The sequence below is a fragment of the Syngnathus floridae genome, chromosome 11, assembly GCF_059516105.1.
Source record: "Syngnathus floridae isolate MCC-2025c chromosome 11, RoL_Sflo_1.0, whole genome shotgun sequence".
In the NCBI taxonomy this organism is placed as follows: domain Eukaryota; kingdom Metazoa; phylum Chordata; class Actinopteri; order Syngnathiformes; family Syngnathidae; genus Syngnathus; species Syngnathus floridae.
In genome coordinates, this window is record NC_142423.1 from 7,345,080 (window position 1) to 7,357,992 (window position 12,913).

The following is a 12,913-nucleotide window of genomic DNA, read 5'->3' on the forward strand; positions in this document are numbered from 1 at the left end:
TTGAACACACCCGACAATTTCTTTGGGGACACAAAATGAGAAAAGGTGATACACGTCCTGCTGTCAGGATCACCAGGCTGCAATGGACGCAGAGAGCACATAAAATACATAATATAAAAAATCAACCCTGATCTTAAGCTCCCAAGAGGGCAAGGAAAAACTAAAAAAAAAACTACTAAAAGAAAGAAATAGTCGTATTATTTTATTTCATCGTATTTATATATTTATTATAAATGTATTATTTATTCATATAAATGTATTATTTATTCATATAAAGGCCGGTCCGTGAAAATACTTCTGACACGTAACCGGTCCGTGGTGCAAAAAAGGTTGGGGACCACTGGTCTAGTATTTGCTTGTGAGCTGTTCCATAAAAGCATATATATTCTATGAAAGGTGAGCAACGGTTCCATAGTGTGGTGGTTAGTCCTCTGGACTCTCACCCCAGTGATCTGTGTTCAAATCCTAATGAGACTTAAAACATTTTATCATTGAAAAATTTACAACACAGTTGCTCATGTGCTACCCCATATAACCATTATAACTATTTGCTTGTGAGCTGCTCCATAAAACCATATATATTCCATGCAATGTGGTGCGGGTTCCATAGTGTAGTGGTTAGTCCTCTGGACTCGCGATCCAGGTACAAATCCCAGTGAGACCTAAAATAGTTTATCATAGAAAAATTTGCTCATGTGCTCCCCCAGATAACCATTTGCTTGTGAGCTGCTCCATGAAAACGTATATATTCCCTGAAACATGAGTGATGGTTACATAGTGTAGTGGTTATTGCTCTGGACTCTCACCCCAGCGACCTGGGTTCAAGCCCCCAGGGGTCTATTACATTTTATCATTGAAAAATTTGTAACACAGTTGCTCGTGTGCTGTCTCATATAACCATTATAACTATTTGCTTGTGAGCTGCTCCATAAAACCATGTATATTCCATGTAACGTAAGCAAGGGTTCCATAGGGTAGAGAGTCCGTGTGAAAATGGCGGTGTACCTAATGGAGTGTCCGTGTGATTCCCTCGTTAAGTGCACCTGTGTGAAAAGTTTTAGCTCCTGCAGCACGTGAAAGGAGCTAAAACTTTTCACGCAGGTGCACTTAACGAGCGACTCTTGGAAAACATGTTGGAATGCGGCCCCGAGGACTAAAGCTTGACACCTGTGACCTTTGACCATGATATTTCCCTAATAAAGTGGCCTGTTATTAGGTACACTTGAAAATGGCGGTGTACCTAATGAAGTGTCCATGTGATTGCCTCGTTAAGTGCACCTGCGTGAAAAGTTTTAGCTCCTGCAGAACGTGAAAGGAGCTAAAACTTTTCACGCAGGTGCACTTAACGAGGGACTCTGGAAAACATGTTGGAATGCGGCCCCGAGGACTAGAGGACACCTGTGACCTTTGACCATAATATTTCCCTAATAAAGTGGCCTGTTATTAGGTACACTTGAAAAAAGCAGTGTACCTAATGGAGTGTCCAAGTGACGTCACAGATGAAACAGCCAATCAGGAGGTGGGGGTGAGGGCGGGTGTGGCACTTTTCACTTTCACTTAGGCTTTTTCCCTATTGAAGTGGCCTGTGATTAGGTACACCTCATGGACACTACAATAGGTACACTACACGAGGTAAAAAAAAAAGAAAAAGGAATAAATAAAGAAGAAAGTGTAGTGTAGTGATTCTTTTGAACAAATGTTGTGAGTGAACCGATTCTAAAGATTCAGTTCACTTAAGAACTGGAATGCACATCACTAGTACAAAAGAGTGCAGTCGACAGTGGGTTTACAGGTCGAAATAGCCGACTGGATCATGATATGGTCTCTTGCTCAGAAAGAACATGAATCGATCCCAGGTGTGAGGATGTATAAAAATGCGCTTTTATTGTGCAATAAACCCTTTATTTATTTATTTATTTATTTTACCTCGTGTAGTGTACCTTTTGAAGTGTCCATGAGGTGTACCTACACGCATTGTCATATAAAGCAGTTAACCAAATGTCTGATTTTTATGTTTTAATTGGCGGATAAAAAAACAAGGAATAAAACACCAGACAAGTTTTAACATAAATGTTTATTTGAAAATATTAATAATATTAAAAGTAAATTTCAAACCAGCAATCTAATGTGAAATTGCAGTAGATATATTGGATGACAATATTTAGGCGTATATATGCATACACGTTATTTAAAAACTAGTACAAGTGTTATAAAATCAAGATTACCCAAAGAGAAGCATAATCTCCCCGTTGTTCCATAACGGCGCATCCCTTCATGCAATAAAGTTAGCCGTTGGCTTGGAGAAAACGTGCATAAAAGAAGTGGTGTTTCAGTGAGTGGTTCTTTCTTTCCTTGGCAAATCGTAAATCTACATTCTGGCTTACATAGTTCACGCCAGGAGATGCAACACCTTCACTGACTGATCCGTTGATTCACGGGAAGGCAGTTCACCCATTAACTCGTTCGCGAACGGGAAAGTCGGGATTCGCTCCCTCATTAATCCGTTCACGCGATGAACTGGAAATGCAAATCACTGACTCGTTCACTCATAGTTCCATTCAGTTGGGGAACGGGGAAAGCAATTCACGACTCGTGCGTGAACGGGAAGTTACGTCATTTTCTTCTTCGTTTTGTTTTATGGCGTGGTGGCACCAGCTTCAATGCGCATTACTGATACCTACTGGTTAAAGTCATATGAACTGAAAAAAGAATCACTTCCTAAAGTGATTCGTTCACTCTCGTTCACTGAAAAAGAAATCGTTCTTTTGAACGAATTGTTGACTCACGAGCCAACACTAACAGCAACACTCACATAAACTGAGTATGTGCCGATGCCACAACATGAAATCTCAAGATTCTCCGATTTGCCACGCATGCACGATTAGCAAGTGGCTGACCAGGCCTTGCGCTAACTGACCTGTGGTTTGGCACACTGGTTGGGAAACACTGTTGTACAAGACTTGCTCTCTTGCTCACAGCTATTTTTGCATTATTGTTGTATCCATCATGATCCACATTTTTTCAGAAAATTGACACAGTTCACTCCAGTCACAACTTCAGACTTTACTTAAGAGTTCACAAACGTTTTCGTTGTTGTTTGTAAAAACAGTACATATTTTCTGGATTGATCATGAGAAAAATTTAAAATATTTGGGATTTGTGTACACGTGCTAAGACGTTTATCACCTTAACATTTTTAGTCTGGGAGGGATAATCCACCTTACATCATCAATTGCTCATAACTCATAACTACAAAAGGAGTTTTTCCAGAATAGATTTGGAAAGCACACGTAATACTAACTTGTCACCTCTGGTCTAGATAATGAAATCATAAATGTTTTCTCAATACACCATGGCTCATTGATTGGACACTACCAGAATTTAAATCAGAATGACCAAAAAGTATTACTTCTATTGTGAGACTTTGGAGATTACTATGAGCATACAGCGCACTGGAATAAATCAAAATGCATGGATTTTCGCCGGAACAGGCACAAGCCCGTGAATAGCGGGGGTCGATTGTATCGTTGGGTTATGGTTACTAATCATAATCTTCCGCCTCGCCTGAATGGAGTTATGAACCCGTGAGCGTCACTCACTTTCTGACATCAGACACAAAAAAAATCGCTTGTTCTGTTGGTGCCGCCAAGCGTCTAACTCGAAATCCTAATCCGGTTATATAAAATGTCCATCCAATCCGCACCGCACCACACGACAAAGTTCTCCTCGCGGCAACATCATGATCATCATCGTAGACCTGCTTCTGATGCTCATCGACCTGACCTACGCCATCCTGGCCGCAGTTGTCCAGACTTTTCTGCGCCCGAGGCTGAAGAGCATAGACGGGGAGCTGTGCCTGATCACCGGGGCCGGGGGCGCCCTGGGCCGCCTGTTCGCCCTGGAGTTCGCCAAGGAGGGCGCCCGTCTGGTTCTATGGGACTGCAACGCGGCTGCCAATGAACGCACCGCCCAGCTGGCCCGTGATCTCGGTGTCAAGGTGCACGCCTACACGGTCGACCTGTCTCGGCGGGAGAGCATCTACGAGGCGGCGGGGCGAGTGAGGACGGAGGTCGGGGACGTGTCCATATTGGTCAACAACGCGGGCGTTGTGGCTGGCAGGAGGCTGCTGGAATGCCCCGATGAGCTTCTGGAGCGCACCCTGCTCGTCAACTGCCACGCTTTGTTCTGGGTGAGACGCGACTTTGATTGCAAAAAGGGCGTGATGCTCGGACGAGTATTTGCATATCATGCACTCTGCTGAACGCAAAAGTACAAATTCAACTAAAAGTGACCAAGTAGACTGTGACACATGCTTCTGTTTACAGACAATAGCGGTGGTGTGACGTAATGAGGTGCAAATATTGCGTTATGTGTTTTAAGGTATCTGTGCTTTGTTTTAATAATTATTTTCTGACAATTTTTTTAGTTTTATGCCATACATGGGGAATATCTATTTTGACAAAATTGAAAGGAGTAAAAGCCAAATGCAATCAGAAAAGAAATAGTCTAGTAAAGCACAGATCTAGGCACAACTAGGCATTAATGTAACGTGGTTCCATGTTGGGGAAGCCACATGCAGCATTGACTCGCCTGACATGAGTTATATAACATCTATTCAGTCGGTATTTGTGCACCAGAGTGTGAAGGGAGCAGCAACTCCATCACATCCCCAAGAGGCCTTCATGGTCAATGTGTACATTTTTCTGTACAGCAAAGCTCATGGGTAAACGTTGCCCACCTCTGCTGTACAGTTCTGGTGCTCATGAGAACAACCAGTCTAAGCATGTGAGTCTATTGTTGATCCGCTTACAGCCCCGTGCTCAAATATGGAAGCTTATTATAACAGCACAACATATTCACATAGTGGACTTAGCAGTCACAGCATTAGGTACACCAGCACTATCTTGTGACAAACAGTACGAGAGACATTTTCATGTCATATTCACAAATGACAATCAAATGGCACACGACAAGACTAACATTATCTTTCTAAACTCAGATGACCAAGGCCTTCCTGCCTCAGATGAAGGCAAAGAACCACGGTCACATCGTAACCGTTGCAAGTGCTCTTGGCCTCTTCAGCACTGCATGTGTGGAAGTAAGTAAAGCAGAGATTCTCAACATGTGCTCAAGTCGTACCGATGATTTTAAAGGTTCTGACTGTACATTACAAGAAATGTTTGAAGGTATTGATGCTCTTCCTACAGGATTACTGTGCCAGTAAATTTGGGGCAGTCGGTTTCCATGAGTCACTGACCCACGAGTTGTTAGCAGAAGAGCTGGATGGAATTAAAACCACGCTAATTTGCCCTTACATTGTGGACACGGGGATGTTTGCAGGCTGCGAAATAAGGTGGAATACTACAGATCATTTTATTGTCCATCTGACCGTTACTTTAAGATCTAATCTCCAATTTTTAGGAAGGAGCTTCGCAGTCTAATCCCACCATTGGAGCCTCTGTACACCGTTCAGCAGTCCATGACAGCCATTTTGGCAGAACAGCAAATGGTTTGCATCCCTCGCCTTATGTACATCCCGTTTTTGACACGAGCGTAAGTGCAGTCCACTTTTCACACAACCTGCTCAACATTTGAGGAGTAGGCGACAATTGATCGTGTTGTACTCTTTTCCCTTTGTAGTTTATTACCATGGGATGCAAATCTTGCCACATATCGCTTCATGGGAGGAGACAAATGTATGCTGCCCTTCATCAAGAATGTTGAACAGAGGACATGTAATGGCCATATAAAATCATCATGAGACTCCCGTCGTTGGTTCTACAATATTTAATATGTGTATTTTGTGTTGAAATGAAATATGTGATTACAACAGACTATAAGTGACCGCTATTTTTACATGACATCTCAGGACTTGATAGCAATAAAACAGCAATTTTGTGGTCTCCATTTTGGTCTCGATTATAAAACGAACAGTTTGATGTCAATAAAAAGTCTGTAAAATACAGTTAAGATATTTTGACGTTGAGCAAGCCAATACTAGAGAATGTCAAATGATAATTTACATTTGAGATGGTGATGCGCAGACACGAGGGAGGAACCAAAGTGATACGGAGGCCAAATCTATACAAGTGCCTCTTTTTTTTATTCACATGAAAAACAGTGTCAAAACAAACGAGAAATGACGAAAGCTACGGGAAACATGCAACACAAAATTCAAACATACAAAAAAAAAAAGCCTAAATAAATTCAAAAGTTGGTGTTCAATTTCCTTTGCTAGAGTTGTTGTAGGAAAAAGTGACTGATGGACTTCTGCACCTAATACTTTTCCAGCTTTTTACTCACGACAAACGCAAGAGCTCAAAAAACAAATCTGTAGGTGTTAGGCGAGCGTTTGGTCATGGTCTTTAAAATATTTAAAAAAAAAACAAAAAACTAAACATTATAGTCTGAGGAAACCCATATTCATGAATGATTACCTCTGGGGTGAATCCCACTGCTTGACGGCAGTCGTGTGTGTGTGTCAAGATTACAGCGTCTTTTTGAATTGAACAGCGTTCAAACCAGTTGCACATTGGCTCCCTGTAAATAAGCCTGCAGGAACCGGAGGGCGTCTGCATTCAGACTGCTACTGAGCATTGATGGAACCTACACGACAAAAAAAAAAAAAAAAAAGAACAATCAATCACAGAAAACCTGATCAAAATATTTACCGCTCCATGACAAACATACCCTTCCTGGACAGGCTGTAGAAAGCTTGTGGAGCGAATGTGCCAACAAAATTTTCGGATTGCTGACAGCGTCTCCGATAGGGTCGTGCTCCTTCTTCCCGGCGAAAGCCAGCTGCGAGAAAGCCGTCTGATAGCCGGGCGTGTCTTCAATGTCAATGAAATGCTCGTCATCGGGGATGCTGTCATCTTCAGGCAGCTCAAAGAGACCAATGAGGGCCTGGAGCAGTGGAGGCCTGACCCAACACATACTCAAATAACTAGGTTGTACATTTAAAAGGAAAGTATTTTTCCAAAATCTCGCAATGTAAGCAAATGTTACTCCTGCAGCCATTATTTCAGAAAAAGACTCAAATAAGCACTTTACCAAAGCTTGGTGTACTCCGTGTCCATCATGGCAGGACATTCGGTGAGGACCTTTGTGATACCAACAGCACAGATCTTTTTCTCAACTGCTCCAGACACTTTCTGAACTTCTGGAATAATGATTTTCTCCAGGACCATACCAAACATTCTGGTTAAAACAGACAAGATTTAGGATTCATTGAATGGCATCAATTGATATTCTATTTTGTACCGAGAGCTGAGTTGAGGTTATTATGAACACAATTCAAGATGTCATTTTGAGAAATGAGACCTTCAGCTATTGAAGGCTCAAATATTTTTGGGCTGCAGCTCACGAGCGTAAAAATGCTGCAGTCAGCCCGATATGTACTGCGTAGAAAATACAACATGATAGAGGCAGCATGATTCAGTCAATTTGAATCTTTTGAGACACCAAGATAATTATTGACTGATGTTTTCACCTCTAAACAAAAACAGAGCTACCAGAGTCACATCAATAGTGTTCAAATTAGACTTACTTGGGCTGGATGCTGTCAAAAATCTCCTGGAGTGCAATAGCACCATACTTGACACAATACAGGTTGATAAATACCAAGAAACCTGTGAGTACGACATAGAAAGGAAGAATTTAGAACCCCATTCAATGAAATGAATGAAGCTTGATGACTCGACTCACTTTTGATGAACTTTGTGGTTTTGGAGCTTTGGAGTCTCTGGAAGAGCAAAATGAAGATCTGTTTTCTGTACTGAGTGAGGGATTCTCTGGCAAAACAACAGCAAAAAAGTGTCACGGCCAGTCAATCAGAGTCACCACTCAAACATTCAAATAGGCTGAGCCGATTTACGTGGGCATGTGCTCGATGATGCTGTTGAGCAGGTAAAATCCTTGGTGGTCATTGGCCTTGGAGGCAATAAGCTTTTGGAAAACACCAAGCAGTCCAGGCTGAGGAGGAAAAAAATGAAAGTCAATGAATGAAATAAACAATGAAGTAAGTCAGATCATCTTTGGGACCAGAGGGGACAGACATGCAACATTCTGGTTATCCGGCCGTTACGTACTATTTTATCGGCAGCAGATGCGGCAATAGTGGCTCCCCCCTTTTCCATGTAGGCCTGAAGCAGGCGCACCAGAGGGGGGATGTTGCCCGTGCGCTCCCACAACACAGGTTGCAGCAGGTGAGGGAATAACGCCATGTAGGCAGCGGGGATGGAGTTGGAATGCATCTCCAGGAGGAGAGACATCACCTGGAATACGTACGGCAAAAACTCTGCGGCAAAGAACAAAAAGTGAAGGTGAGCCTCAAATATGCACACCGAAAACGTCGATGGAGGAAACTGACCCTGAACATCGTTCTGGAGGATTTCCGTGAAAACTGGGAAGAGGGCTTCCTCGAAGCTGCCGACGGTGGCGGGGTTAGCCTTGCAGGTGATCCGGACAGACAAGCAGAGGGACTCAAACAGGTAGTGGTTAAAATGTGGCTTGCTGGGGTTCTGAAAGTGACACATGAGGAAACATTAGTGTACTGCAAATCCAAACAAGCGCTGTGTGTTCATAAAACAGATTACCTTGCTGACTAAAAGCAGCTTCTGAGTGAGCTGATCAATCAGAGTGGGAATGTAAGGAACGATGGTTTCCTGGAGCAGGGAGAAGCTGCGCATAATGGCTTAATAAAAAAAAAAAAAAAAAAAAAAAAAGCAGCATCAAATAACTGTGCCGATGTCTACGCGGTAAGAGTATAGAGAAGATCAAGTTGAGGATACCTTTCATGATGTATTCATTTTCTGATGAACCAGGAAGAGACATTGCCTTGAACAGGTTGGTAAGTAGCATGTCGCTAAACGGTGCCACCTCTACAGCGGTGATACTGAAAAGCAAGCAGTCAAAAAAAGAGGATTTCAACCACATTAACATTATCACCAGGACATGGAAGATGGCCATACATGACTCAACACTCACAGTGTTGTATTATTTGGGCCCCTCATCGTAAACAGCCTCTCCAAGGCGTGCGCGGCGTACGTGTGTTCCACAGTGCTCTCGGCCTGCAAGTGCGTTATCAAGAGGGGAACAGCCTGCAGCAGTTGCTCCTTAGGAAGCTGAAAGAGAAGCACGGGGTAAGTTATTCAGCATAGGGGGGATGTGCACACGCCAAGGAGAAAGCAAGTTTGGGCATACCTGGCTTCGAAAGATCATCACGTACTTGATGGCATCTGCCTTCAACACTGGGAATTCATTCACTGCAATGACATCATCAAGCCCATTGTCAAAAGACGGACAGTAAGAATTGTATTCTGTATTTTAAGATGGTGAAAGTAACAAAAGCTAAGCATTGCAGACACTTACAAGCGCATTACGTATAAGGAGACGACATACCGTTAGGGGATTTTAGGTCTGTAAGAATGTGATTCACAAAGAACTCAGTCAAATTCACCAGTTCGTTGGCTTGAGTTATTCCGTGCTGGGGAAAAAAAAAAAAGTCCATTATGTAAATGAAATCAACAAAAAATTCGCAAAAGCACCACCAATACCTTTTGCGTCTGTGCTTTGGATGCCAATGATGTGACTAGATAGATAGCGGCGTCTTTGTGCTTCCAGTTTGCACCGGGGTTCTTGGCGTACTCGGCCAGCATGGAGCTCACGTATCCAGAGAAGATGGCGGTGACTGGGCCCTCGAAGAACTTACAAAGGCCTCTTACCAAGTCGCAAGCTGCCCTACGACGAGTGTCGATGTCTGAGAAGGGAAGAGGGCCGTACAGGAAAAAACTGCATTGAATCACCACTTTAGGTCAGGTTAATGAGCAATAAAAATAACATTTGGCGACAAACATCAATCCATTGTATAAGAAATTATTATACATGGAAAAAAAAGGCAGTAATTTAATCTTTACCTGAGCCTTCAAGGTCCCTCCGGATGTATTCTTCAGAGTTATCTTCAAAAGCTTCCTCATCCGCACCTAATAAAATGTTGTGGACAAAAGTCAGGAATAAAATTTCCACATGTCCAAAACTAAAAAGAAAACAGTCCCTTACTCCTGAACTCCATATTGGGCACGATGACCTTCTCGCAAATGCTCGTGAGTGTATTCTGATCCTCGAATAGATTTTTGTAGTGTGGCCTTTCACAGACTGATGCCAAAAACTGGATGGCATTGCTCACGAGCTGCAACAAGAAAAAAAATGGGTTGAGTGTTGACACAAAAATGCAACCAAATGTTAGTGTGTAACCTTACCAGGTCATATTTAACCTCCTGGCCTGTAGAAACTAAAAGGTTCCAGATGGCAGTGACAAACCGGGGAAGATATGGCTGGAACTCTTCATCGTACTTCTGAGCATAAAGCGCAGCATTGTCACAAATCTGTGACTTGAGGAGCTCAAGGAGACCGGCTTCCTCCTCATCCTAAGAAATGGAAACAACAGACACTTTTAATCTCCTTTACATAACATATACTTTAAAATGTGTATTTAAGTCGAAACTTTCGACACGCTTACATTTGTTTGTAAAAGTTTATTATCCAAAGTCAGAAGTGCATGGAAATTGGTCATCCAGGTTTCCATGTTATCTTCAAAAAACTCTGGAAGGTCCTGTTGGGAGGGGGGAGGGGGCAGGGGGGGAACCCACACAATTTTGAGCCAGTGATACATCTCGTAAGAAAGAACTGCATAAATAATGAAGACTTTGTTCTGAGAAGTTTTCTTTAAACTCAGCTATATAAAGTGAACAAACCTGAAAGTTAAGACTGTAGAAAAGCTTGGAGATCAGCGTGAGCGAGGAGAAGAGGACTTTCAAGGCGTTGATATCAGTAGCATGAGTCTGACACAACTCGATAGTTGCCTGCAACCCAAAAGAAGAGTCTCTAAAGTAACTCCCGACATGACTGGTTGGAAATTTTGTGTGCCACAACAAACCTTGAACAACTCCGTCAGCGGTAAGGCAAATGTTTCAAGAACTAGTTTGATCTCCAACCAAAGCTCATTTGACTTAAATTCATGACGGTACCTGAGAGGGATAAACAAATAGGAGGCAAAGAGAGAGAAGCACCTCAGGAAAATGCGGTTGGATAAAAGCTTGCACTTAAGGTACAAGATTCTGTACATGGATAAATGATTGTGGGATTTGCTAATCGTATTGGATTAGAATGACAGCCAGAAATGAGCTTTACCTCTTAAAGAGAGAGTGTGCAGTGCGGAGCACTCCATTGATAATGTGGAAGTCTCCGCTTCGGAAACGGGTCACCATCTCTGTCAAAAGGTCAGGCCACTTCTGAGGGAAGTCTTCCCGTCCGATGATGCTGATAGCATCACTCAACTGAAAAAGAAGAACCGACAGAAGCTTTTTCTCAAAACAGAAAAGAAGAAATGGGAGTCCTTCATTCACATTGTGATGGATTACCTGCTTCTGAATCTGTTCCGGACTACTAAGCATCAAATTAACAATGTTTGCTTTGACCGTGGTTCTGTCTTGTTCTGAAATTTTGTTCGGTTCATCTTCAACCTTTTGAGAAATATCACACAATAAATCATAACGTTCATAGCAGACGCAGCGGCATCACTGACAAAATAATCAATCTGGTTGTCAAAACTCACAACGCGCCAGTTCCTTTTGATGTAGTTTTTGAATGTAACAGCAGCGCAGACCCTAATAACATTGTCTTGGGACTTTTCCAGCAAAGTGAGGAGTAGTAAAGGGTAGTTCTGGTTTCCTTCAATGGATTCAAGAAACTTTTCAGCTATGGCAGAAGAAAGAATGCAAAGCAGGTGTTATGACCTGTTCGATGAGCATGGCAAATCATGTAAATATGTATTCACATGAAAGTATGAGACTGTACTGTGCTTTTAACAGTTTCTTAGTCTTACCTGGGCGACGGACAGTTGGGTCTGGGTTCAGTGTTTTTCTGAGGAACTCTGTGAGGGTTTGCAGGTTAGCATCATTCAGTTCCATGGTTGCTCCTGGAAAGAAGATCATGAGTGAGTCACTGTGAAGCACAATACAATAATAGAATACTTCATGTTGTCCATTGGTGTCAGTGTCAAGTTGTTCAGGGCTCCACACTGCCCTTAAATAGCGGCATTTGCGTGAAGACACAGCTGATTCAATTCAACGTTAAGTCTCGCGTTAATCTAAATAAACACTATGTCTCAAATACACGAGCGATCAGGCCAAAATTGTACAGTTCTTTTGACCCCTAAGCATTGATTACTACTTATCATTCAAACATTGAACCTACAGCTCTGACGTTAGCTTGCTAGCAGCTAACCTAGCAACATGCTACAGTCCTGCAGTCATTCAGCTGGCCCTGCTGACTTCAGATCAGTTTCACGTTTAAACGTTATCTAGACTGAAAAGGCTTTTTTTGTACAGGGTGGTGTGAAAATGTAAGATTTTAAACTATGTTTAATTGGAATGCAATGCTACAATGCCGCGAGACAAAAAATCTGAGCAGCATGGAGTGTCAGGTCCTGTAAATAGAACCACGGCTAGCCATAGCGCTAAGTTGCTAATACAAGGGATAAAGTTAGCTCATTCCTCAACGACACGCCTTTTATAGCAATCTAATCGCCAATGAGCCCAATGTATGTTTTTGACGTGTCCGTCACTCTTACAAAAGATAATACAGTCTTACCGTCACTGTGACTTTCTTTTCAATTGTCAGTGTGAGATGCAGCGGTATAACACACACACTGCACGTTCGTGCTCGGCGTGCCAGCTTTCAAACGTCTTGAGCAAAAAGGAACTGCGCGGTCACACAACTACGCATGCGCACATGGCAACCACTGGAGATAGCTACGCCCCTAGTTCACAATGACTCGCGTCTTGACAGCACAAAAAATAATAGAAATAATGTCACAAATTCATAATTGAAACAAGAATGTCATTGTTGGCAC

The 12,913-nt window shown here is 42.5% G+C and overlaps 2 protein-coding genes across 2 annotated transcripts; one reads left to right on the forward strand and one right to left on the reverse strand.

Annotated features, from left to right (window-relative positions):
• The first annotated feature begins 3,659 nt into the window (after positions 1-3,659).
• Positions 3,660-5,907, forward strand: LOC148390728 (retinol dehydrogenase 10-B-like). Its single transcript, XM_088389211.1, has 5 exons — positions 3,660-4,189; positions 5,000-5,098; positions 5,208-5,353; positions 5,422-5,553; positions 5,641-5,907. Exons 1-5 carry the CDS (start codon positions 3,740-3,742, stop codon positions 5,759-5,761), a joined length of 948 nt encoding a protein of 315 aa, XP_088245337.1. The 5' UTR covers positions 3,660-3,739; the 3' UTR covers positions 5,762-5,907.
• A 157-nt stretch (positions 5,908-6,064) lies between these two features.
• Positions 6,065-12,808, reverse strand: cse1l (CSE1 chromosome segregation 1-like (yeast)). Its single transcript, XM_088389206.1, has 25 exons — positions 12,652-12,808; positions 11,885-11,977; positions 11,615-11,757; positions 11,421-11,522; positions 11,191-11,336; positions 10,937-11,027; positions 10,755-10,862; positions 10,520-10,612; positions 10,260-10,427; positions 10,060-10,189; positions 9,918-9,983; positions 9,558-9,760; positions 9,403-9,487; positions 9,205-9,266; positions 8,989-9,125; positions 8,793-8,896; positions 8,598-8,695; positions 8,372-8,522; positions 8,091-8,299; positions 7,877-7,974; positions 7,708-7,793; positions 7,550-7,631; positions 7,054-7,200; positions 6,691-6,922; positions 6,065-6,606 (listed from the first exon to the last, which is right to left on the reverse strand). The coding sequence occupies exons 2-25, from the start codon at positions 11,967-11,969 to the stop codon at positions 6,517-6,519; spliced, it is 2,916 nt and encodes a 971-aa protein (XP_088245332.1). The 5' UTR covers positions 11,970-11,977; positions 12,652-12,808; the 3' UTR covers positions 6,065-6,516.
• Positions 12,809-12,913: the final 105 nt, after the last annotated feature.

Excerpts from the sequence above, each read along its gene's own strand:
- LOC148390728 (XM_088389211.1), top strand. The coding sequence starts at position 3,740 with ATGATCATCATCGTAGACCTGCTTCTGATGCTCATCGACCTGACCTAC. Across the intron at positions 5,099-5,207 it reads TCAGCACTGCATGTGTGGAA|GATTACTGTGCCAGTAAATT; the intron begins GTAAGTAAAGCA and ends CTCTTCCTACAG. Across the intron at positions 5,554-5,640 it reads ATCCCGTTTTTGACACGAGC|TTTATTACCATGGGATGCAA; the intron begins GTAAGTGCAGTC and ends TTCCCTTTGTAG.
- cse1l (XM_088389206.1), bottom strand. The coding sequence starts at position 11,969 with ATGGAACTGAATGATGCTAACCTGCAAACCCTCACAGAGTTCCTCAGA. Across the intron at positions 9,126-9,204 it reads TGATGATCTTTCGAAGCCAG|CTTCCTAAGGAGCAACTGCT; the intron begins GTATGCCCAAAC and ends CTTCTCTTTCAG. Across the intron at positions 7,201-7,549 it reads TTTGACAGCATCCAGCCCAA|AATGTTTGGTATGGTCCTGG; the intron begins GTAAGTCTAATT and ends TGTTTTAACCAG.